At 28.8% G+C, this 21,063-nt stretch overlaps 4 protein-coding genes across 15 annotated transcripts; 3 read left to right on the top strand and 1 right to left on the bottom strand.

Moving 5' to 3' along the window:
- Positions 1-181: 181 nt before the first annotated feature.
- On the top strand, positions 182-13,953 carry LOC126917602 (mitogen-activated protein kinase kinase kinase 10-like). Of its 7 annotated transcripts, none has more exons than XM_050724650.1 (16): positions 183-808; positions 930-1,181; positions 1,278-1,512; positions 1,593-1,810; positions 1,895-2,235; positions 2,372-2,552; positions 2,652-2,800; positions 2,885-3,057; positions 3,198-3,218; positions 3,387-3,633; positions 3,735-3,854; positions 4,396-4,593; positions 6,030-6,059; positions 8,366-8,777; positions 8,889-9,224; positions 9,287-13,953. In XM_050724650.1, the coding sequence occupies exons 2-16, from the start codon at positions 991-993 to the stop codon at positions 10,011-10,013; spliced, it is 3,579 nt and encodes a 1,192-aa protein (XP_050580607.1). In that variant the 5' UTR covers positions 183-808; positions 930-990; the 3' UTR covers positions 10,014-13,953. The 7 variants fall into 7 exon arrangements, with proteins under 7 accessions (XP_050580610.1, XP_050580607.1, XP_050580605.1 ...); XM_050724648.1 differs by having other exon boundaries at positions 916-1,181; XM_050724647.1 differs by having other exon boundaries at positions 885-1,181.
- On the bottom strand, positions 10,644-19,692 carry LOC126917603 (ATP-dependent DNA helicase DDX11). Of its 4 annotated transcripts, XM_050724655.1 has the most exons (8): positions 19,562-19,692; positions 18,673-19,259; positions 18,118-18,594; positions 17,482-18,023; positions 17,130-17,353; positions 16,846-17,025; positions 16,554-16,769; positions 15,299-16,457 (listed from the first exon to the last, which is right to left on the bottom strand). In XM_050724655.1, exons 2-8 carry the CDS (start codon positions 19,218-19,220, stop codon positions 16,206-16,208), a joined length of 2,439 nt encoding a protein of 812 aa, XP_050580612.1. In that variant the 5' UTR covers positions 19,221-19,259; positions 19,562-19,692; the 3' UTR covers positions 15,299-16,205. The 4 variants fall into 4 exon arrangements, 3 of the variants coding, with proteins under 3 accessions (XP_050580613.1, XP_050580612.1, XP_050580611.1); XM_050724656.1 differs by lacking the exons at positions 15,299-16,457; positions 19,562-19,692 and adding an exon at positions 10,644-10,782 and having other exon boundaries at positions 18,673-19,531; XM_050724654.1 differs by lacking the exon at positions 19,562-19,692 and having other exon boundaries at positions 18,673-19,531.
- Positions 14,179-16,089, top strand: LOC126917611 (galactose mutarotase-like). Its single transcript, XM_050724677.1, has 9 exons — positions 14,179-14,248; positions 14,354-14,533; positions 14,611-14,759; positions 14,835-15,062; positions 15,116-15,280; positions 15,338-15,438; positions 15,507-15,612; positions 15,694-15,900; positions 15,997-16,089. Exons 1-9 carry the CDS (start codon positions 14,179-14,181, stop codon positions 16,087-16,089), a joined length of 1,299 nt encoding a protein of 432 aa, XP_050580634.1.
- LOC126917608 (probable palmitoyltransferase ZDHHC24) lies at positions 19,614-21,010 on the top strand. Of its 3 annotated transcripts, none has more exons than XM_050724671.1 (2): positions 19,614-19,745; positions 19,811-21,010. In XM_050724671.1, exon 2 carries the CDS (start codon positions 19,933-19,935, stop codon positions 20,788-20,790), a length of 858 nt encoding a protein of 285 aa, XP_050580628.1. In that variant the 5' UTR covers positions 19,614-19,745; positions 19,811-19,932; the 3' UTR covers positions 20,791-21,010. The 3 variants fall into 3 exon arrangements, with proteins under 3 accessions (XP_050580628.1, XP_050580629.1, XP_050580631.1); XM_050724672.1 differs by having other exon boundaries at positions 19,615-19,745; positions 19,796-21,010; XM_050724674.1 differs by having other exon boundaries at positions 19,636-19,745; positions 19,826-21,010.
- Positions 21,011-21,063: the final 53 nt, after the last annotated feature.

The raw sequence follows: 21,063 nt of genomic DNA, 5'->3' as shown, positions 1-21,063 counted from the left end.
AATAATATAAGTGAAACTCATCTAATACTGTTCAAATATTTCTAATATTCGTTAAAATATATACCTTAATTGATTAATTGTCCGTGGTAAATATAGTTTCTTATTGGACTAATTCGCCATCATCATGTTGCGGATAAACCTTATACAATTCAAATATCATAAGCAACTTTTCGAACATCCTTTCTATGAATCGTGGTCCAATATATCACGTCAACGGTGGGGCCGTCAAAACGAAACATGGCGTCCGTTAGGTTATTGCTATGAGTGCTGGTTCGTTTTCTATCATTAAATGTGGAATCATCGTGCGTTTTGCGGGCTGACGCAAAGCGTCGTGTCCTCGGGGAGGCAAACACGTCGCTTTCAACCCTGCATGTCTCTCGTACATTATTCCTAGTGCCGATTCAATGAAAAGAATCGGCCTTACCAATAGTGGCTTGTGGGTATACACACCCCGACGCGAGACTCCAAAGTGGTTTTATGGCATATCGAGCTTTTTTCTACTCTCCTAAAATTTTTTCTCCACTACTCTACATAGGAGTATGGTCGACGAAAAATCACAAGATCTTCGTCGCTTTATTGCCGGACTCACGAATCAAAATGCCGGTCACCGTTAAAGTGTTTTTATGCAAGGGGTGATCACCTCTTCTCATCTTGTTTTTCTTGTAAAATTTGTGCGTAAAATTAAATTATTGTCAAAATATTTCATAATTGGTTTACATTCGTGTATCGATTATGATTGAAAAGAAACGTGTGTTAAATGAACATGAATTGTGTAAGGATGTGTACAGTGTTGAAAAAATAATGCAAGGTGTATATTAAACTTTCACCACTTCTTATATATGTTTGTTTAGTTTATTTGAGACAAACTAACAATACATTTAAAGTGTTCTATGTTATTTGTGATTCTATTAATAGAATATTACGCTAAGGTTACAAAACAAGAGGGTATAATTTCCAAAAAGTGGAAGACTAAGAAGAGTGTGAGGCCATATGCCGCCAGCCGGGCTATCGGCAAGAGGCTTGTCTACCTTGATGGACCACGGACAACCAGATGCTCGTCATCGGAGCGAGCGATTTTTACTTCATCCAGAGAATGGATCCTCTAATTCTCATAGTTCTAACACAGCCAACTCATCTCCACGATACCAACATAATAGTAGAACAAATAATCATTCCACAAGGTATAAAGGTGTTATTATAATAAACCCATAAATGTGCAATGTTTCACACACTTATGATAGTGAAAATATATCTTGCTTAAATTTTGTGCATTTTAGTTACGGATATTTATATGGGCGTACATCTAGCAACAATATGTCTGATAGCAGTGTTTCTGATACACATAGTGGTGGTACAGCAAGAACTGTTTCTCAACAGACTAGTCCATCTCACGGTACACATTCCTCTTCCCAGTCGAGGCAAGACAATAGTTCAACAATTTTCACAGCATTATTTGATTATGTTGCCCAAGGTGAAGATGAATTATCTTTACAAAGAGGTGAAACAGTTGAGGTAAATTATTTATTATAAATATCTGTAAAATTAAATATCTTTAATCAGGATGCATATATACCTTTTATTTTATATACTAGGTCTTATCTAAGGACTCAAAAATCTCAGGTGATGAAGGATGGTGGACTGGAAAAATCCATGGTAAGGTTGGTATTTTTCCAGCCAATTTTGTTGCAGAAGCAGAAAGTATTGATCGAGTTTCATCGGTGATTGATAAAGTTCAACCGGTTGAAATTGACTTTGAAGAATTACAATTAGAAGAAGTGATAGGTGTTGGTGGATTCGGAAAAGTTTATAGGTATATAAAATACTATAAAATATTATAGTTAAATATGTTAATAGTTCTTTAGAACAACATTTATAATAATTTATAACATTTTAGAGGATTTTGGCAGAAACATGAAGTGGCTGTTAAAGCAGCCCGCCAAGATCCAGATGAAGAACCAAGTGTTACATTAGAAAATGTTCGACAAGAAGCAAAATTATTTTGGTTATTGAAACATGAAAATATTGTGCAATTAGAAGGAGTTTGTTTAAAAATGCCAAATATGTGTCTCGTAATGGAATATGCACGAGGTGGTAGTCTGAACAGGGTTCTTAGTGGTAGAAAAATCAGGCCTGACGTACTTGTTGATTGGGCAATACAAATTGCTCGTGGCATGGATTACCTTCATAATAAAGCACCTATAAGTCTTATTCATAGGGACCTAAAAAGTTCTAATGGTAAGGCAATTAACATATTAATCGTAAATAAAATATCATTACTTCAACATTAGTTGAATATATATATCATTATTTGATTATATATATTTTTACATGAGATGTGTTAGAGTAATACATATTATTTTTTTTATAACAGTATTATTGAGCGAGCCTATAGAAAATGATGATCTACAATATAAAACTTTAAAAATAACTGACTTTGGATTAGCAAGGGAAGTTTATAAAACAACTCGCATGTCAGCAGCCGGCACATATGCTTGGATGGCACCAGAGGTTATTAAAAAGAGTACTTTCAGTAAAGCCAGTGATGTTTGGAGGTCAGTTTTATGTACCTCCTATATCACTTTAATTGTAATAAATGTATCTATATAAATAGTAAAAAATTTTTTCTTTTTAACACATGAATACATCTACAGTTATGGCGTGCTTCTATGGGAACTTCTAACTGGTGAAACACCTTATAAAGGTATAGATGCTTTGGCAGTAGCTTATGGCGTTGCAGTAAATAAACTCACATTGCCTATTCCATCAACTTGTCCTCAACCTTGGAGGTTTTTAATGGAAGGTACATAATTATATAATCATTTATATAATCATGAACTATTTTAATTTGTATAACCTTTAAAATAAAAAATGCTTTACCATTTAGCTTGTTGGGCATCTGACAGTCATTCGAGACCAGGATTTGCTGAAATTTTAGTAGCATTAGATGAAGTGCGTAGTGCATTTGCAGCTACACCACATGAGTCATTTCACACAATGCAAGAAGACTGGAGACTTGAGATTGAACAAGTTCTTCATGGATTGCGCATGAAGGAAAAGGTATAAATTCGAAATTTCTTTGCCTTGCAAAAAAGGACTTCTACAAAAATAAAATCTTTCCGTTAATGTAATTAGCATACGCATCATTTATATCAGTATAAATAATGTTTATAATCCTTCTTTTATATGCTTATGCAAAGGCATGCCGTTCATTAGAAGAGGTAAGATAATGTGTAACTACAGTTATTGACGTTAATAATTATTTTGGTTTATAACAAATATATGTATCTATCTATACTATATTATCACTACATAAATTTTTTGTTTGCGAAAACGCATTTGTTTATCAAACACATTATTATAACCTTTTTTATATGTTTGTTTATTAGGAACTGCGCTGCAGAGAAGAAGAATTAACAAAAGCACAAGTGCAACAGCGACAACATGAAGAAAACTTAAGGCAACGGGAACAAGAATTAGCTGCCCGAGAAATAGATTTATTAGAACGTGAACTTACTGTAATGATAATTCAGCAACAAAATACTCCTACACCAAACAAAAGACGCGGGAAATTTAAGAAATCGAGGTTAAAACTGAATAAAAAGGAGCCAGGAAGCAATATAAGCGCTCCTTCTGGCAAGTATACTGTGTTATAATTTATCTTAACAATTTTGCATAAAATTTAAAATGCTCTAATTATAAAGTTAAATAACCACCATATGTTTTTATCCCTGTAGATTTTCGTCATACAATAACTGTTCAACATACAGCGTTAGATCGAGGAAAAGTACGAAATCCATCGAGACCTAATAGTCCACCAGGCTCGCCTAGTATTCCACGACTTCGTGCAATTGCATGTGAGTACTTTGTTTCCAAGATTTTTAGTAGTTCACAATTTCAATGAATAATGAATGATTTTGCTCTAAGATATTTTTCTAGTATTTTCAAGAAATTTAAATTACACTGTTTGTGCTTTGTAGTCACATTGTATTAATTTAACATCGATTTTTATTAGCATGGTGTGAATAATTGGATATATTTTGATATATTTTTGAAAAATTACATATATATGCATATAATCTATGTTGTGTTTTTCATTTCCTTTTTCTTTTTTTACTCTTTTGTAAGAATGTAGAAAAGAATGATAATTTGAAGATTAGAAGAATTATATGATTGTAATCATTTAATGTAGAAAATCAAATGCAAAACATTTTATGATATTGACATATTTTTTATAATTTCTAGATAAAAGAATTTCTTAATAATGAATATTACTAATAGTCCTCATGAAACACCTTTATCTTTTTGAAGCGCGCATAAAGTTTAACAGAGTCTAGGGTAGGAGGGAAACTTAGTACTGTAGTGAGTAGCGTTTTGTTTTTTGTCTTCCTCCTTTAGTACCGGCAGATGGAGTAAAGGGTAAGACTTGGGGACCATCAACACTCCACCAACGCGAACGTGGGGCTATTATCACGCAACCACCAAATCCTGCATCTCCAGGTGGCAAACGGTGGTCTCGCTCTGCTCCAGATCTTGAAAAGACACCCCTGCGTACCGCCCTGTTGGCACATCGTTCCCCGCTTCTTCAAGAAATAGGTAACCCCTCCTCCAGAAAGTTGTACTCCTCAGCAAATAATTTGATAGACAGTCAACCAGGATTTAACTGTCACACTAGGATTAGCTATAACAACATTCCAGAAAATTCTAACAACATTGTGCAAAGCTCGAGCTGTTCACCTTGCAATATAGGCGAAGACTCAGTTATTGTGGACAACGATATTTATGAGTCTGTGGTCTTACATAACAAATCGGCAGATAATCTTAAAACTCATTTCTCGGATGATCATTCAGTCATGGACAATTACACAAAATCTACAGTTGGAAATAATTTAAAAGCTTCACCTCCTAGGAGTCAAAAACACGTGATTGGTGACTGGGAACAGTCGTATTCTTCAAATTTTGTACAAAGCGTAGCGTCTAGTTTGGTTGGTACTGCGAAACGTGTAAAAAAGAAGAAACGCGAGAGAAGTAAATCGAAAGAATCAAAACGCAGAGATAGCTCAGAATCACGATTAGCTGCTTTTGCTGATTTCTTTCGTTCCCCCTCTGGATCAAGGAAAAGCTCTTTAAATTCTCCGCATAGTACGGAACGAAAAAATTCTGTTACCATTAAAATTAATGATACAGATGGGTTAGAGTCAAGCCCTGAAAATTCAATAGGTAAAAAGTTTCACCATAAATCCAGAATTTCTAAGAGTCCATTAAGAGTATTCAATAAGATGAAGGCTTGGGGAAGTCGGGATGCTTTAGATGATAAAACTGCTGTTGTTAAAGTAGAATATAGTGCTTTAGACAACACGATATCTATACCACAATTTAATCGACGTGATTCCGATCAAAGTAGTGCAATACCTAAATTCTTGACTGCTAATTCACGCGAAGGAATAGATTTCGAGAGTCTCGAATCAGAACTTTGTAATTTTGATTCGGAACATTCAAATGATAGTTCCATTTCGAAAAATTCTTTAGGTTTATTCTCAGATAATAAATGCAAAAAATCCCCTACCTCTTTTGACTATGTTAGTGGTATATCAGATGCGTGTTTCAAACAACGCGCTCCGCAAGTAGATCAAAGTTTCAAATTGAATTCCTCTTTAAGTAAAAAATCGAAGAGTAATGAATACTTGCGTAGTTGTGAAGATCATGTTGATACTATAAATTCAGTTATACATGCATCTGGTTATATACAGGATTGTGAATGTCAGAATTCCCAAATCAATTATGAAGGGAAAAAGAATTTAATCGAATCCTTAAGAAATGCTCCTTCCCATAGAAGTTCAGAAGATGTGAATACAATTATTTACAACTCACCTAAGACTTCGATCGCAGAGAAATTTTTAAAGAAGAATGATAAGTAACATTGCATTTCACAAAGATAAAGATGTGCATATCACTTGTAGACGCGTTTCACGAAAATGTCTTCTTTTTGTTTTATATGTTTTAGTAACAGTCCTATATTTTCTTTACTGCAGGCCTTTCTGAGGAAAACATCTATCCCACTCGTAAGTCTCTTTATATTGCTGTGCAATTGTTTCACATTTTATAAGAGACCTGATTGTTTTTCTTCTATATCATTGGTTAATGATATTTTTATTTTTTCCTTTTATATTATTACAAAAGTAAAGATCTCAGATGGATAGTGCCTTTATATGTTTATATTTTCCTTCTTTATTTTTCTTTTGCTAAATTGTATTTAAGTAGATTGTGCTTAGAACTATTTTTATTAGAATGCATGAATATGCAGTTCAGTTAAATTTTTTATTTGCTGATTTTCTAAAAAGGATATCTTTAATATATAGATATATTTTTAGTGATACATGTACAGTTACATACATTTAATGATAAACTCTGTTTTTCTTTTTTATGTTGATGATATGTTTAAGATTATTTTATTCTGTTGAATTTTTGGAATGGTACATATTATTGCTATGTATCTTATAAGAATTTAATTTTTTAATTTTACCAGGAATCAGATGAAGAATTGAAATTCGTTTTATCTGCATAAATTGATAGCCTTGTTAATTAATTTTAATTGATGTCTATCAAATTACATAATAGATATATCATTTTAGGATATTTTAATAAAGGGTAATCAGTACCCTGCAATAATCTAAAAACTATTTATCCTAATTTAAACTGATAAAAACTTCATATTTTGAACTGTAATTTAATGAGTATATAAAGTGTAAATGCAGTCTTTCTGGTGTTGGTTCTTTTCTGATGTTATCTGGAGTATATAACATTCTAACAAAACAGAGCTAACAGCCTCTTACTATGTCAAAAGAAATCATGTGCTTCTGCCACTACAACAAAAAGTTCTACATTAAAATTAATATCTTCAATCAGAAGCGTTTATGGAAAAGAGTGTTTTTATATAATTATACAATCCCCAAATTAGAATGAAATTAAATCAAAATTAAAAAATTATTATGCAAAGTATCATATATTAGTTGCGAGAGTAGAGTTGTATCTTTTCTTCATTGCTTTATATGCATCTAGATCAATTTCAGATTTTGTTAATTATTCAACCTAATTTAACAGCGATTTCATTTTTGTATTATCATAGATTTTCGATATTTTTAGATTCTGAAATTTTGCACACGTTACATACAACACATGAAGCAACACGCACACTTGTATTTAGAAATAGAAATTTTTCAATAAAACCTTTTCAGTTGGACACATTGAATTTTGTTTTTTCGTTTACTGAATTTTTACGCTCGGTTTGTGGTTATATTTATGATATTAAACAAATATGTATATATATTTTGATTACTACGCCTATATATTGAAACAATATATTTTAAATATTATCTATATAGATCAACAATTTTTAACATATTTGTTTTAAATAATTTACTAACTAAGAATGAAATAAACAATAAATATTTTATATTATTTTTTTCTATATAAATTAATTTTTTATATAACTACCTATAATCGAGCGTAAAAGAATCCTTTTGCATGCTTCCAGTAGGATCCTAACAGTTAAGGCCATTTGGGTTTGGTCTTTTTCTTGTCTTAAAATTCCAATTTTATTTGTGATAAGCACACCATTGATTTTGTATATTCTTATCATATATTGATTTGAGTATAATATATGTATAAAACATTTTTATAGCAGTATTGTACGACTATTTATTTATTTATTAGTGAATAGGCAAAACTTATAATAAATAAATATTAGGAGAGAAAAGAACATTCTGAAATGAGAAAATGAAAATTATATAGGGTAAAGAAAATTTTATTTAAGATTAGTTAAAATCAGCGCTTATACATATTGTCTTAAGAATAGTTTTTACTTTCTTCTTTCTTTACACTCTGCTTCACTTTCAAAGTTTCAACATTTTTCAACATTATTGGTTTACTTTCAAAATATGGGTTTTATGCATTTAACATGAATGTATTTTAGATAATGTACAAGCTTTTTGAAAATTATTGATAACAAGAAATGGTTCAAAGTTCGTGGCATGTAATATTTTAATATAATGCACGTAATACATTGTGCTTATACATATAAATAATTGTAAGTAATGCAATAACAAGTAAGCATGTTATAACTTTAATACTAAACTGTTTATGTTGAATTTAATATAATAAACATGTATAATATTAAAAGGCTTGTAAAATTTGCACATAAAGGTAAGGAATAAAAAATAATAATAGTAACATAGTGTCTTAATCAATTTAATATTATGAAAAGGAAAGTAAATACTTTAATCATATTTTGTAATTCTATGTACACATATTTTTATAGATATATAGCAATATCACCATTATTATTGTAGAAATCTGATTGTTTTTGTAGATTATACAACCTTACCACCTGATCTCTCAACTGACTGGATAACATCAGATTATCCTTTGAAGCCTGGGTTAACTGGACCTTACATTATGCCAATGCCTGTACCAATGCCAACTCTTTACAATGGGGAAATGAAGAAGCCAAAGTTAAGCATAATAGAACTGGTTTTATACAATATCGCAGCTATGTTAGCTGGAGTAGCTACTGGATATGATGTAAGAATGTCAAACATATCTCCAATTCATCCAAGATTATATCCACGGCTTGGTGAGTGTGAAGATGAGCCTCCACGGTGGTGGTTTCAAGCAGACACTGGATCAAATCGTAACTCTGGTTATCTTGGACCTGATTATGAATTTAGTTCAAGTAGTGGTTATCCTCATAATACGTATCATGGACCAGCTAGACATTACAGGTATGAAATTAGAACATTAAATTTGTAATAATATTTTCTTTTTTTATATATATACATATATTAACATGTTCTTTATATATTCATGTTATAAATGAGACAATTATTATACAGGCCATTCTTAAGTAATATGGGTGCTATAGCACCTGGTCTTCCACCCAGTGTGATGCCTGACAAACCTCTAAGATTCACTGATTCACCACAACATTATGCAAGCAATACAAGTTCTAATGCACCAACACCAAGTCCTAGAAGAAAAAGTAGCAGCACTAGTAATGAAGATGTGTACATACATGATGCAGGAAGAGTTGATCGGATGGAAAGAGTACCAACAATATACATGGGCAATGTTGCTCCTTTTTCAGACTATGGACCTCCAGTATATACAGTTGTTCCACCAGAATATTACAGATCACCAGAACCAACATATTTTGTACCTACAGATTATCAGTAAGTAATTATTTTCAGATATGGATTTTTAAATATTACACTTAAACCTTTTTCTCCTTCAGTGATAGAATGCTTGAGTGTCCCGAATTTCCACATGCTTATGATAATCCAAGCAGCATAAATAGTCCTGCTCGACCAGTTTCAAGACTTCCTTCGTATACTCACCATCGTACTTCATCAAATGTCTCAAACGCGAGTACATCGAGTCAAAGTAACATTAATCCAACATTTCGTTTAGAAGATGAGGATGATTATTCTTTATATTCACCTGGACATTATTACCAACGATCTTCAAATATTGTCTCAAATGTTGGAACGTATAGTCCTAGTATGCTTAATCATGAATATAGTTCTCAATTACTGACGCGTCAGAACTCGCACGATTCGAATTCAAATTCTGGAGAAAGACCCAGTAATTTAGAGGTAGTTAGTCGATTACGGTCAAGTTTAAAACGATCTAATTACTCGTATAATTCTCCAAATAAAAGCGTAAGTAAAAATAATTCCGGTTCGGGTACCCCAACAAATCCCACTCCACCAGATTCTTTAACATCTGAGGATTCAAGTTATGTTTCAGCTAAGGATAGTCAGATCTCCATAAGTAGGGTTCGATTTTCTCCAGTAACATTTGATCGAGATGGAGTTTCGCGTGAACATAGAGAAACATTACTTGATATTCCCGTACATGGACAAAATCAAGATGCTACCATACCCTTACAAGCTAATCGACGAATGAATAGAAGTAGAAAGCCAAGTATTTCTGAATTAGAAAGAGAATTTTTGTCATAGCATTGGCTTATTTAAAATGAAAAAAATGATAAAAATTAGGGATTCGAAAAGTTTTGTCAATCTTGAAAGTAACACTTAATTGCAATCACACGAATCAAACAGTTTATGATGCGGCAGAAATTTATCGAATCATAACTAGAGAATACAGCGATGCACGTTGTCAAAGCACTGCCTCCTGCAAAACATTTTATCATATATTAGTCATCAAATATAGTAAGAATGTAACATTCCATATACTGAGACATTCTTATAAAAGACTCTTGTATTCAATTAAATTTTTAATTTGATAAAGAACCGATATGTCTCATGTATGTTTTGTAGAAATAATATAATTACCAAGATGACAATTTTTGCATTAATCATTCTGTACTACACAATGTTTTTAAATCATATTTTATGTATTATAAATGTTTTATTCATACATTCCGCACATCCTGCATCTGCTGTTAGCATCTAGCATACAAATATCATATATTTCTATTATTTGCATGAGTACTTGAAAAACTTTGGAAAAGGATAAATATTTTAATTCAAATACTCTGAAAAAACGTATATAAAATCGTATATACATACTTGTTATATTATACAATTTAAAATATTAGCTCCTTTTTCAGAATATTAAAGATTGAATTCTATACATTTATTTGTTTGTCTAATACCACTTTAGAGAAATGAGACTTTGTTGTTCCTTTAGTTCTACAACTGTCTGCTCATATTTATTACAAATATTAATGCTAATCATAATTTACATTCCATCAAAATTTTGTGACTGAAAAAGATAGTTAAATGTTGAAACTAGTTATTGCATAACAAAATGAAACATATAATCAGGAAAACATTGATGATTACTTAATAGGATTGTTTATGATTTTTTTTTTAACATTACTTTATGACAATATATGTATGTATATTTGTAGAGTAATTTTATATTGTGAGCAATAGATAATAGTAACCTTTCCTAAAGTCACAGTGTTTTCCTGCATATGCTTAGGTATGAAACATAAGAAATTCATAAGAATTATAATAGATATACGTTTTCTTTTGATATTAAATTATCAGGTCTCTTATATTATTTTATTAATGTTTAATCTTTATACAAGTACCATGGCACTAGATACACGTGTGAAAAGTTTGTACAGTAGCAATTTTAATGCATTTGTAAGCTACTAGAATAATAGGTTTAATTTAGTATGCCATGTGCAGTTAAAACAATACTTCTTTTATATATGAAAACAGTATGCATTGAAACAATTGGCATACATGTAGCAAAATGTTTGACATACTTAGTTCATTTACATAGCCATCTACTATGTGATATACTTTCAAAAAGTTTAGAACAAGAACACTCCATATACATAATCACTATTGTATATACAAGTATACATATATTGGACAGTTATTGTTTGTTTAACAATGTAATAATGATCAATACATTCCTTTATATTGGTTTCATTGTATAAAGTATGTGTATGAGTGCCCTAGAAATTATTTTGTACCTACTTAAAATGCTAATACATGATCAAAATACTGAGAGTTATGCAAATTTATTTCCTATCTTTTTTCAATCACTTGGATAGAAAATAGAAAGGAAATTAATTTATGAAACTCTCTATGATGGTTTATATTTTGCATTTTTATTATTGTTAAAACAAACTGAACTAATCTTGATTTTTATGTGTGTATGTGTTTAATTTATTGATTCTATACTAAATAACAACTAACATATGAGTTAGATTAAACTTACAAAAGGTAATCAAAACTTATTTACATGTTGCGTATGTTCTACGCTATTTTATGGTGAATCAAAATAATTCTTTTTTTTCTTTGACCTCATATGAAATATTAAATATGAGAAAAAAACAAATCTTTATTTCAAAACTTATATGTTTTTATAATGATTTCCTGAGTAATAATCAGTATTGTAGGATATGTCTCAATATATATAAAATATAGAATTAATGAAAGAGAAAAGGATAAACTTTGAAGAAGTATTTCCTGGTCATTTTTATCTTCTAATTCATTTCTTTGTATAAATAATTTCTTTTATCCACTTAAAAGCTTTTGTACTGCTTCACTAAAAAATTCTTTTCAAGATAAAACCAACTGAGTATTGAAGATATATTTAAATGTTTTTGAAATAGAAATATTGGATGCATTAAATTGGCATTTATATATATACAAATTTATTAAATTAAATATAATATTAAATATTTCATTTGAATCACACTTATACTTTTTCAAAGTTCAATTTGTGAAATCTTGCATATAATTAAATGTAATTAATCGGTTGACTGAAATATTTATGATGTTATTAAAGACCTATAGAATAAATATTTCATGGATATGCCTTTCTATGTTGTACAAAGATATTCTGCGGTGCTAGTATCATGTACTTAATATGTTAAGAGAGACAAAAAAGTTGAAATGCTTCCAAGATAATTGAAAAATATTTAATGAAATCTTAGAATGCTAATATCAATACTTGTTTATAGTAACCGTAACTTACTTATACCGAATGTAACATTAGGCAGCTATCAATTATCAATTGTGTAATGGCATATGATTGCCAACAGTGCTAGTCTAAGCTATATTTATTTTTTATATATCATAACTTCTTTAGCTTAAAATAAAACAAATTCAGTTTTATATTTCATTAAAGATCATTTATATATTATATGTTTTGTTAATTAGACAACATGTATGAAGAAACATTTAGAATAACTATAAAAAAAATATAACTTCATATATATATTGCCAGTAAATATATTCCCTAATTGATATGTTAAAAAATTTAATTTATACAGATAAGATGATTATTTTTAATAAATCGAATCATTTCTTTACTTAAACAATTTAGTATGACCAAATATTGTTATTCTAAACATGTTTCTTTCAATATAAATTTAAATTGTAAATATTTTCTTGTTGAAATTACACTAAAACTGCATGCTACTTATAAATAGTAATTTGTACAATAACACCTATGACCAAGATGATAATTATGAGATGAGTGTGCTTTTAATGTACACGAAGTGTTTGCTGTGGTATTTTCTCCATTATTTGTATGTTTATTTGTTGCAAAATATATTAAGCAATTTTATTATCCTCAATTATATTTGAAGATAATTAATATTGTGGAGTTTATCGCAATCTTATCACAATTTTTAATTATTCGATATTCATGTGTGAAATTAATCTTTTGTCAGTATTTTTTTTGTAATATATAGACTTAGAGGACGTAGAATGTACTGCAACTCGTAAATCCGTAATTACTGACGATTTATTTAAATTTTAAATTACTCTGTAGTTGTAAGAATATACTAATAAGCTAAGTGCAATGTGTTCCACGTGTATTTAAGTAACAAGTGACTGCTTTGGTGTGCGCCTTAAAAAGTAATGTAATGCAGAACCCAAAGCTTGAGAAACGAATCTTTTATGTAATATAACTCTAATAACAATTGTACGAAGATGGTAGGAATTTCAAAGAATTTTCTGCGATGAAAATAGTTTGCCAAACAAAGATATTGGGCACTGCATGATCACTAATATTTATGAGAAACTCTAAAAATCAGAATGATATATGAGAAAAAGAAACATCTGATTTATTATACAAAATTACAAAACAAAAAAAATGTGATTTCGTTGAAGAAATGCAATAAGATATATTGTCTTCGATTTTTTACTCAACAAATTTAAATGTAATAAAGCATACGAAATTGAATGGGAAATGTATTGATGCGGTGTCTGATTTGCACTAAAAATTCATGTATTTTTCCAAGCATTGTACATTATTCTATAAATATTAATTATATAAATTATAAATAGTAACCGGAGTATATATATTACATTAAGTACTATAATTATTGTAACATTAAAGCATCACAAATTGTAGGTGATGCCTTATTATTATTAATAATAAATCATTTAAAATAAAATAAAATTCCTTGTATTACTGTATTTTTATAGTAAAAGTTGCTTTTGCATATTTGAAAACCAGCAAATGATTTTCTATTGTCTAAACAAAAAAAGAACATAGTAAAATATTTTTTATTTTTTATATTTAAAAGGTGAAAATTATTGTTTTGTTGTAAATTTTAATATCATTTTGTTATATTCAATAATTATTGAATAAGGTATTGCCGCAATCATAATTATGCTATTAAATATGGATTTTCATGGATGTAATTGTAAAAATATAACAATTACAGAAGGAATATTTGGAGAAGTCTGGGTTGGTAAGCTATGGTTGATATGATCTTTCTCTCTCTCTTTAGTTTGTTATGTAAAATTAATGTAATTTACTTGTAATATTTAAAGTAACAATAGAGTTTTGTAATCAGATAATCAAGATCAAATTTTTAATGATCCCATACCAAAGACTATAAAATCATACACTATGATAAATACTAATCGAATGGAAGTTGTTGTCATTACTTGGGGTGCTACAATTATATCTCTAAAATGTCCAGATAAATATGGACATTCTGCTGATGTTGTCCTTGGTTTTGACAATGTAAAAGGTATAATTTTAGAGTATTAATTTCTTAACATTATAATAATGAAGCTAATAGACATTATTAAAATGCAACTATTACAGAATACTCAAATCCTATAACAAACCCATTTATTGGTTGTATATTAGGCAGATGTGCAAACCGTATTAAAAATGGACATATTACTATTAGAGGTAGAGATTATGAATTAACAAAAAATGATTTTAATGGGAAACATCATTTACATGGAGGAGTAAATTGATTAGCTACATCATATAGATAATAAACAATATTATATTATACAAATAATAATCAATGCTCTCACTAGACAAATGGATTTGGGCGTAAAGTTTGGGATTCATATATTACTGGATGTTCAGTTATTATGAGTTACTTAAGTCAAGATGGTGAAGAAGGGTATCCAGGTGCAGTGTTAACTACAATAAAGTTTAAGTTAACTCCAGAAAATAAGCTTGACATATGTATGAGAGCAACAACTTCAAAACCAACAATAGTGAATTTATCACATGGTTCTATGTTTAATTTAGCTGGACATGTAAGTAATGTATTTTTAAATATATATTTAGTTAAATGTGCAAAATGTAATAGGATTCTGGAGAATCTGAGTTACGAAAACATAAAGTACTATTCAATTGTGATCGTTGGACATTCGCGGATTACACAGATCCAGTTCCAACAGGTGCTATACGTGGTGTAGGTGGAACAGTGATGGACTTTCGAATACCTCGAATTTTAGGAGAATACATGGAAAAGGTATAAAATAACTGCATATTTTAAAGATATTGAACTCTTTCCTTTAATTATTGCTAGGTTCCACCTGGAGAAGGTTTTGATCATAATTTATGTGTTACAAAAGGTGGACAATCTGGTAGTTCATTTGTTGCCAAAGTATGGCATGTAAAAAGTGGACGGTATATATAAACAAATATATTAGTTGTTTATTGAGTAATACAATTATTTTAAATATATTGGCGTTTAGTGCTTTAGAAATTTATTCAGACCAATGCGGGGTACAGTTCTACACTGGAGGCCGTTTGCCACCTTATACTATTCCAGAATTTTTATCTAGTTATGATTTATTAGAAGTAAAACAATATTTTAATTATCAACAACATGTTATTTATGTGAGTAATAACTTGTATATCACAAATTTGATTTGACTATAGGACATTGAAGAAGCCGAAGAAATTGGTGAAGTTTATAAAAATGATCATGAAGATGAGGAAGAAGAAATAAAAGTTGAAAAACATTATAAAAAAGTAACGACTGTACCTAAAAAGATAGAATTTATCTTAGGAAAACATGGAGCTCATTATAAAAAGTATTGTGCTTTTAGTATTCAACCACAAAATTATCCTAATGCAATATATTATGTAAGTATTTCTTATGTATATATAAATGATAATAACACTTTGGCTTTTTTAAAGTTAAAGTTATAAAGATTGACATAATAGATGAATTGTTTTCAGTCACATTTCCCATGTTCTATATTATATCCTGGTCAAGTTTATTATCATGATCTGACATATAAATTTGAAGTGCATCTTGCAAATTATATGTAAGAACTATATGCAGAATTTTATATCTATGTTAACAAAGCTTACTTTTAATAAATGTAATAGTAACAGTACATAATAATACATATAATAGTGTTTAGATATCTTTTCTTCTGTTTATGTTACTTTTTTATTGGATTTAATTTTTTTTTATTGAAAAATTTAGATATAGCACCAATTGTGCTACCAAAACTTTTATGAATGATTAATGTACGTTGAATCCACTGTGGAAGTGCTTTTATTTTATAACTATAGCGTTTATCTAATAATATTACTGTTGAATAATCATTAATGTGTCGAATAGCTCGTCCAATACATTGGTTTACTGCTTTCATGCATGAATTTTCATAGAAATTTTGACCAGCATCTGATTTCTAATAAACAAAAAATAAATTGATGTACATGCATATAAATTATATGACACTAAGTGGTTTCTCTTGCCATAATAACGAGACAAAATAAATACATACAATATTTTCGTTTAAATATTTCATCTTCTCTTGTAATTCCAATGATTGGATATTGGGATAAGGCATTCCCACAACTATAACACATCTTCCTAAATCATCAGAAAAATTTAATCCTTCGCTTAATTTTCCTCCCACCACACTAAACAATAATGATCCATTTTGTGAATTTTTTGGACTTTTTATGTGAAATGAATATTCTTTTAAAATTTCATGTACCTATAATGTATAATTTATTTTAGATTTGTATAAAAATTTTACAACAAAATTTGTAAAAAGATTATATTATTAGTACCTGGGAAGCTGATTTAGGTTCTCGAAGAATATGTTTCTTTAAAGACAGTTTCCTAATAATACCAGAATTTTCTAAATGTTTATACATCAATTCTTCAAAATTATAAGAGGGTAAAAATACTATAATACCAGCTGGTATGATATTACATAAATTTAATAATGTCCTCCCTAATTCATCTAACTGAAATATTTTTATTGTGAAACTTATCATATTTTCTATCATTTATTTTATTCATTGGAATTATTTATATTATTATTTAATTATTATTAAAATATCATATTTACCAATTTTGTATTTTCTCGATTTTGAAAATTAAATTCAAATTCAATACCAGTTGGACCATGAGTTGTTATGCTACATATTATGTTTTCTTCAGGAATTACGTGGTCACATGAATATGTGACAATTCTTTCAGATGAAGCACCTGCTGCTATGAATAACTGATCTATAAATTCATTCATTGGTGCCATTGTCCCACCAGCTAATATTACAGCTCTAGCATCTCGAACTGTTAATAATTATACATATAAACAAAAATTATATAAAATAATGACAAGAACAATGTAATATGAAATACTTAATAAATTAATATGAAATATTAAAATAAAATAAATTAAATTAAATTAATCTGCATACTAATATCATGAAAGTGCGCTGCTGGATTTAATAAAAGGAATTTTATGATACTTTGTCCAACAGTTGGACCTGGAATAATAAATATGCGTCCATCACTACAGTTGCTTCGTAAACATTCTAAGAAACTTATAATTGTCATCATTGGATTATTTGAGTGATCTTCATCTAATTGAATGTCTGTGATTGTATCAAACTCTGAGCTTTTTGTCTTAATTGAATTTAAGAACTGTTTTACACCACATGTTTTTGTATTATAATTATGAATTTTTAAATTTGTATCATACTGTTCTATGAAACCTTGTAATTTATGATTCAGTCGAGAATTTTTAATGAATTTCAACAATTCAAACATATTTACTGTGTCAATGTTTGTCATAATTGCAAATTCTTCTATCTTATATAATTTTGGAGATGCTTCTATATTTATAACATCATCAGGATTTGATTTTATAGTAGCTCCCAAAACTGTTATAAGTTTTCTCAAACAAAAACTCAACTGAGTTAAGCTTAGAATATTTTTTGCTGAGAATAAAGTTTGAAATCTAAAATTAATATTATTTATATTCTCAGATATAATAATAAAATGTATAATACAATAATAATAATAATAATAATGCTCAAAATGAAATATGTTACCTTTTTTGATATTGGGAAAGTTGGCTATAACAATGCAATAGATTTCTGCCTGTAATTATAACACTATGCATATTTTCAATGGCTTCAAGTAAATTATGTGCTTCATCAATTATTAATATATTTCCTTTTAAATTTATTCCTGAACTAATTCTAGTGTTCTTATGCAATATGGTATTGTATGGCACCAATATTAATTGACCATATGAAACAGCTTTTCTTGATGCATAATACGCACAAGTTTTAAGATTTTCTCCTTTTTGCACAATTTCTTCAATATCCTGAATCTGCATTAAGCTTTCTCTTATTAGTAAATCTTGGTTTCCTGGCACAAAAGGGCAACTACTTGTCATTTTCTTTCTTTTAAGATCTTTTTCATCCTTAGCAGTTGTCTTTTTCCTTTGTAATTGCAAACAGCATTCATTTATTAAATTTAAATGTTTCAATTTTTTTACATTTTTATTAATGCAATAATTTTGCCTAAAATTATTAACAAAATTAAAAAAAGAATTAATTTATATTTTATTTCATTTTCATAACATAATACTTAAAAACCACCTAGACGTTAATGTTATTACAGATACATTTTTTGAATAAGGACTCTTTCTGAGTTCTCCTATAAATTGAGATAATTGAGAATGGGTCCTAGAGCAAAAGAAAATTTTTATATTTTCATAAATTTCTTCTTTGTCTTCATCTTCAGAACTTTCTGAATGTTCAACATCTTCTAAAAGTAATTCTTCCTCAATATTTCCCTTTTCGTTATTTGTATCAACTGAATTTTTGTCTATTTTACTTGTGTCCTTTGCAGAACTTGTTGCAAATTTAGTAGATGAATCCTTTTTCTTACTATTTATACTTTTAGTTTTTTCTTTCAGACTATTCTTTTTTTGCTCATACTGAACAATATTGTTTAATTTTGTTTGTAACGCTTGCCTTTTGCGGTTTAATTCTATTTGTTGAGTTTGTACAGAAAACCAATTATCAGTGGAGTTAATATATTGTTTAATTTGTTCATCAAGTTCAGAAATTGCACTTGTCAGTTCATCTTTTTGCAGTTCTTCATAATCAAGTAACCATTTTAAAGCACCACAAATAATTGACATGGATTTACCAGTACCAGTTGGACTTTCAAAGATTCCTAACTTAGAATTTTCCAAACATTTATATAACTCTTTCATAAACTGAGTTTGTATTGGATACGGAGGGAAAGGAAAAGGAAATTCTTCTGTAGTTTCCATATTTGTAATATCAAATTAATAAGTTGCAAATTAATATGATAAGATTTTTTACTACATATTATTTATGCTACTTATGCTATTTTTGTTACTTTTTTAAATATTTTAAAGTAACTAAAATACACAATAAAATAATAAAAAATAAAATTGTTTAATAAAGTATTGTTACGGGGAGTGTATTTTCGGAAAGTTACATATAGCGTACTTACATATGCGTATATGAATGGCACTTTCAAATCAAATCACAGAAGAATGCTATGAAGTGAGTTAATATGTACATTGACTAAAGAATCAAACTTCGCGCGTATACAAAATTTACGAATAGTGATAACAGGAACAGATTTTCATGCGCGCTTAAAATGACGAATTTAACAGAATGTACAATGTGATCCGGTAAATATATAATATATGAAATTAGTTAATTAAAAAAAATATTTAAAAAGGTTTCAAATTTTTAGGTTATAACCAAATAGTATCACTGTAGAATAAACCAGTTTGGTGAGAAGTGTATATACATATTCAGTAGATATTATCTACTGAGTAGAATCACGTGTTTAATAAAAGTATAAAATTGTTAAAAATGATAATCCGAAAAAGAATTTGGCCTCGCACTTTAAGCGACTTTTTTTCAATGACTTTTATATTAACAATTATACCAATAATATATTGGTTCCAACTATGGGTGGTTTTACCGGCAATACACGAACATGGATCATTGCCGTATATTTTGCATTTCCTTTTTGGAAATTTTATCATGTTAAACATAGTTGGGAATTTTACATATATAATATTTTGCGATACTAGCACTAGAAGAGATATTATGCCAATAAGTGCTGCAAATACTAAAAATGGTTGGAGATTGTGTGCTTCATGTGAAACTCTTGCACCACCACGTTCATGGCATTGTCCTACATGTAATATATGTATTTTAAAGAGGGATCATCATTGTATTTTTACTGGATGTTGTATTGGTCATTATAATCACAGATACTTTATAATGTTTCTTTTATATTTATTTGTAGCGACAACATATAGTTTCTGTTACAATAATCTCTTTATTTGGAATAGAATGCATTTTGAATTTCCTATGTCACTTATTAAAATCATTTTTCCCTTAGCAATATTCATTTTTGGATTCGATGGTTCTACAAATCAATTTTATCTCATTCTGTATATTGTATCTGCAGTAGGAATGTTGTACACAGGAATTCTATGCATTTATCATTTTTGTCTAGTGCTTAATGGTAATATAGCTAATGAGAGTAATAAGAAAATACACATATATAACTTAGGTTGGAAACAAAATGTAAAGGAAGTATTAGGCAACCGATGGTACCTTACATGGACACTTCCTTATATAAAATCTCAATTACCTCATAATGGTGTAATATGGGATACATCAAATTCATGGCAATATACAGACTTTAAAAACAAATAAATATAAATTGTAAAAATTTTGTAAAGCTTATAAAAGCAAATTTGTTAAACTGATTAATTTGTATTATATACTGTATATATTACAAAGCATGTATGTTTTATTACATTGATGTAATACATTTAAAAGCGTACTATTGGAATAGATTAAAAGTCAGATTATTGTTTACAATTGTACTTTAACAATTTATTATAAATATATGAACTTAATTATACATAGTAAATCAGTACTTAATTTTTATTCTTATTATACATAAATTATACAAATTTAAGAAAA

The sequence above is a fragment of the Bombus affinis genome, chromosome 6 (assembly GCF_024516045.1).
Source record: "Bombus affinis isolate iyBomAffi1 chromosome 6, iyBomAffi1.2, whole genome shotgun sequence".
In the NCBI taxonomy this organism is placed as follows: domain Eukaryota; kingdom Metazoa; phylum Arthropoda; class Insecta; order Hymenoptera; family Apidae; genus Bombus; species Bombus affinis.
The sequence above is the reverse complement of the archived record's forward strand: the minus strand, read 5'-3'. Positions and strand labels throughout refer to the sequence as shown.

Bases quoted from the DNA above. Each gene is read 5' to 3' on its own strand.
- LOC126917608 (XM_050724671.1), top strand. From the start codon at position 19,933: ATGATAATCCGAAAAAGAATTTGGCCTCGCACTTTAAGCGACTTTTTT.
- LOC126917602 (XM_050724650.1), top strand. From the start codon at position 991: ATGCCGCCAGCCGGGCTATCGGCAAGAGGCTTGTCTACCTTGATGGAC. The intron at 4,594-6,029 runs GTAACCCCTCCT...TCTTTACTGCAG, and splicing joins CCCGCTTCTTCAAGAAATAG to GCCTTTCTGAGGAAAACATC. The intron at 9,225-9,286 runs GTAAGTAATTAT...TTTCTCCTTCAG, and splicing joins TTTGTACCTACAGATTATCA to TGATAGAATGCTTGAGTGTC.
- LOC126917611 (XM_050724677.1), top strand. From the start codon at position 14,179: ATGGATTTTCATGGATGTAATTGTAAAAATATAACAATTACAGAAGGA. The intron at 14,534-14,610 runs GTATAATTTTAG...CAACTATTACAG, and splicing joins TGGTTTTGACAATGTAAAAG to AATACTCAAATCCTATAACA. The intron at 15,439-15,506 runs GTATATATAAAC...ATTGGCGTTTAG, and splicing joins TGGCATGTAAAAAGTGGACG to TGCTTTAGAAATTTATTCAG.
- LOC126917603 (XM_050724654.1), bottom strand. From the start codon at position 19,355: ATGGAAACTACAGAAGAATTTCCTTTTCCTTTCCCTCCGTATCCAATA. The intron at 18,024-18,117 runs GTAACATATTTC...TATTAATTTTAG, and splicing joins CTTTCCCAATATCAAAAAAG to ATTTCAAACTTTATTCTCAG. The intron at 16,458-16,553 runs GTATGTATTTAT...TTTGTTTATTAG, and splicing joins AATATTTAAACGAAAATATT to AAATCAGATGCTGGTCAAAA.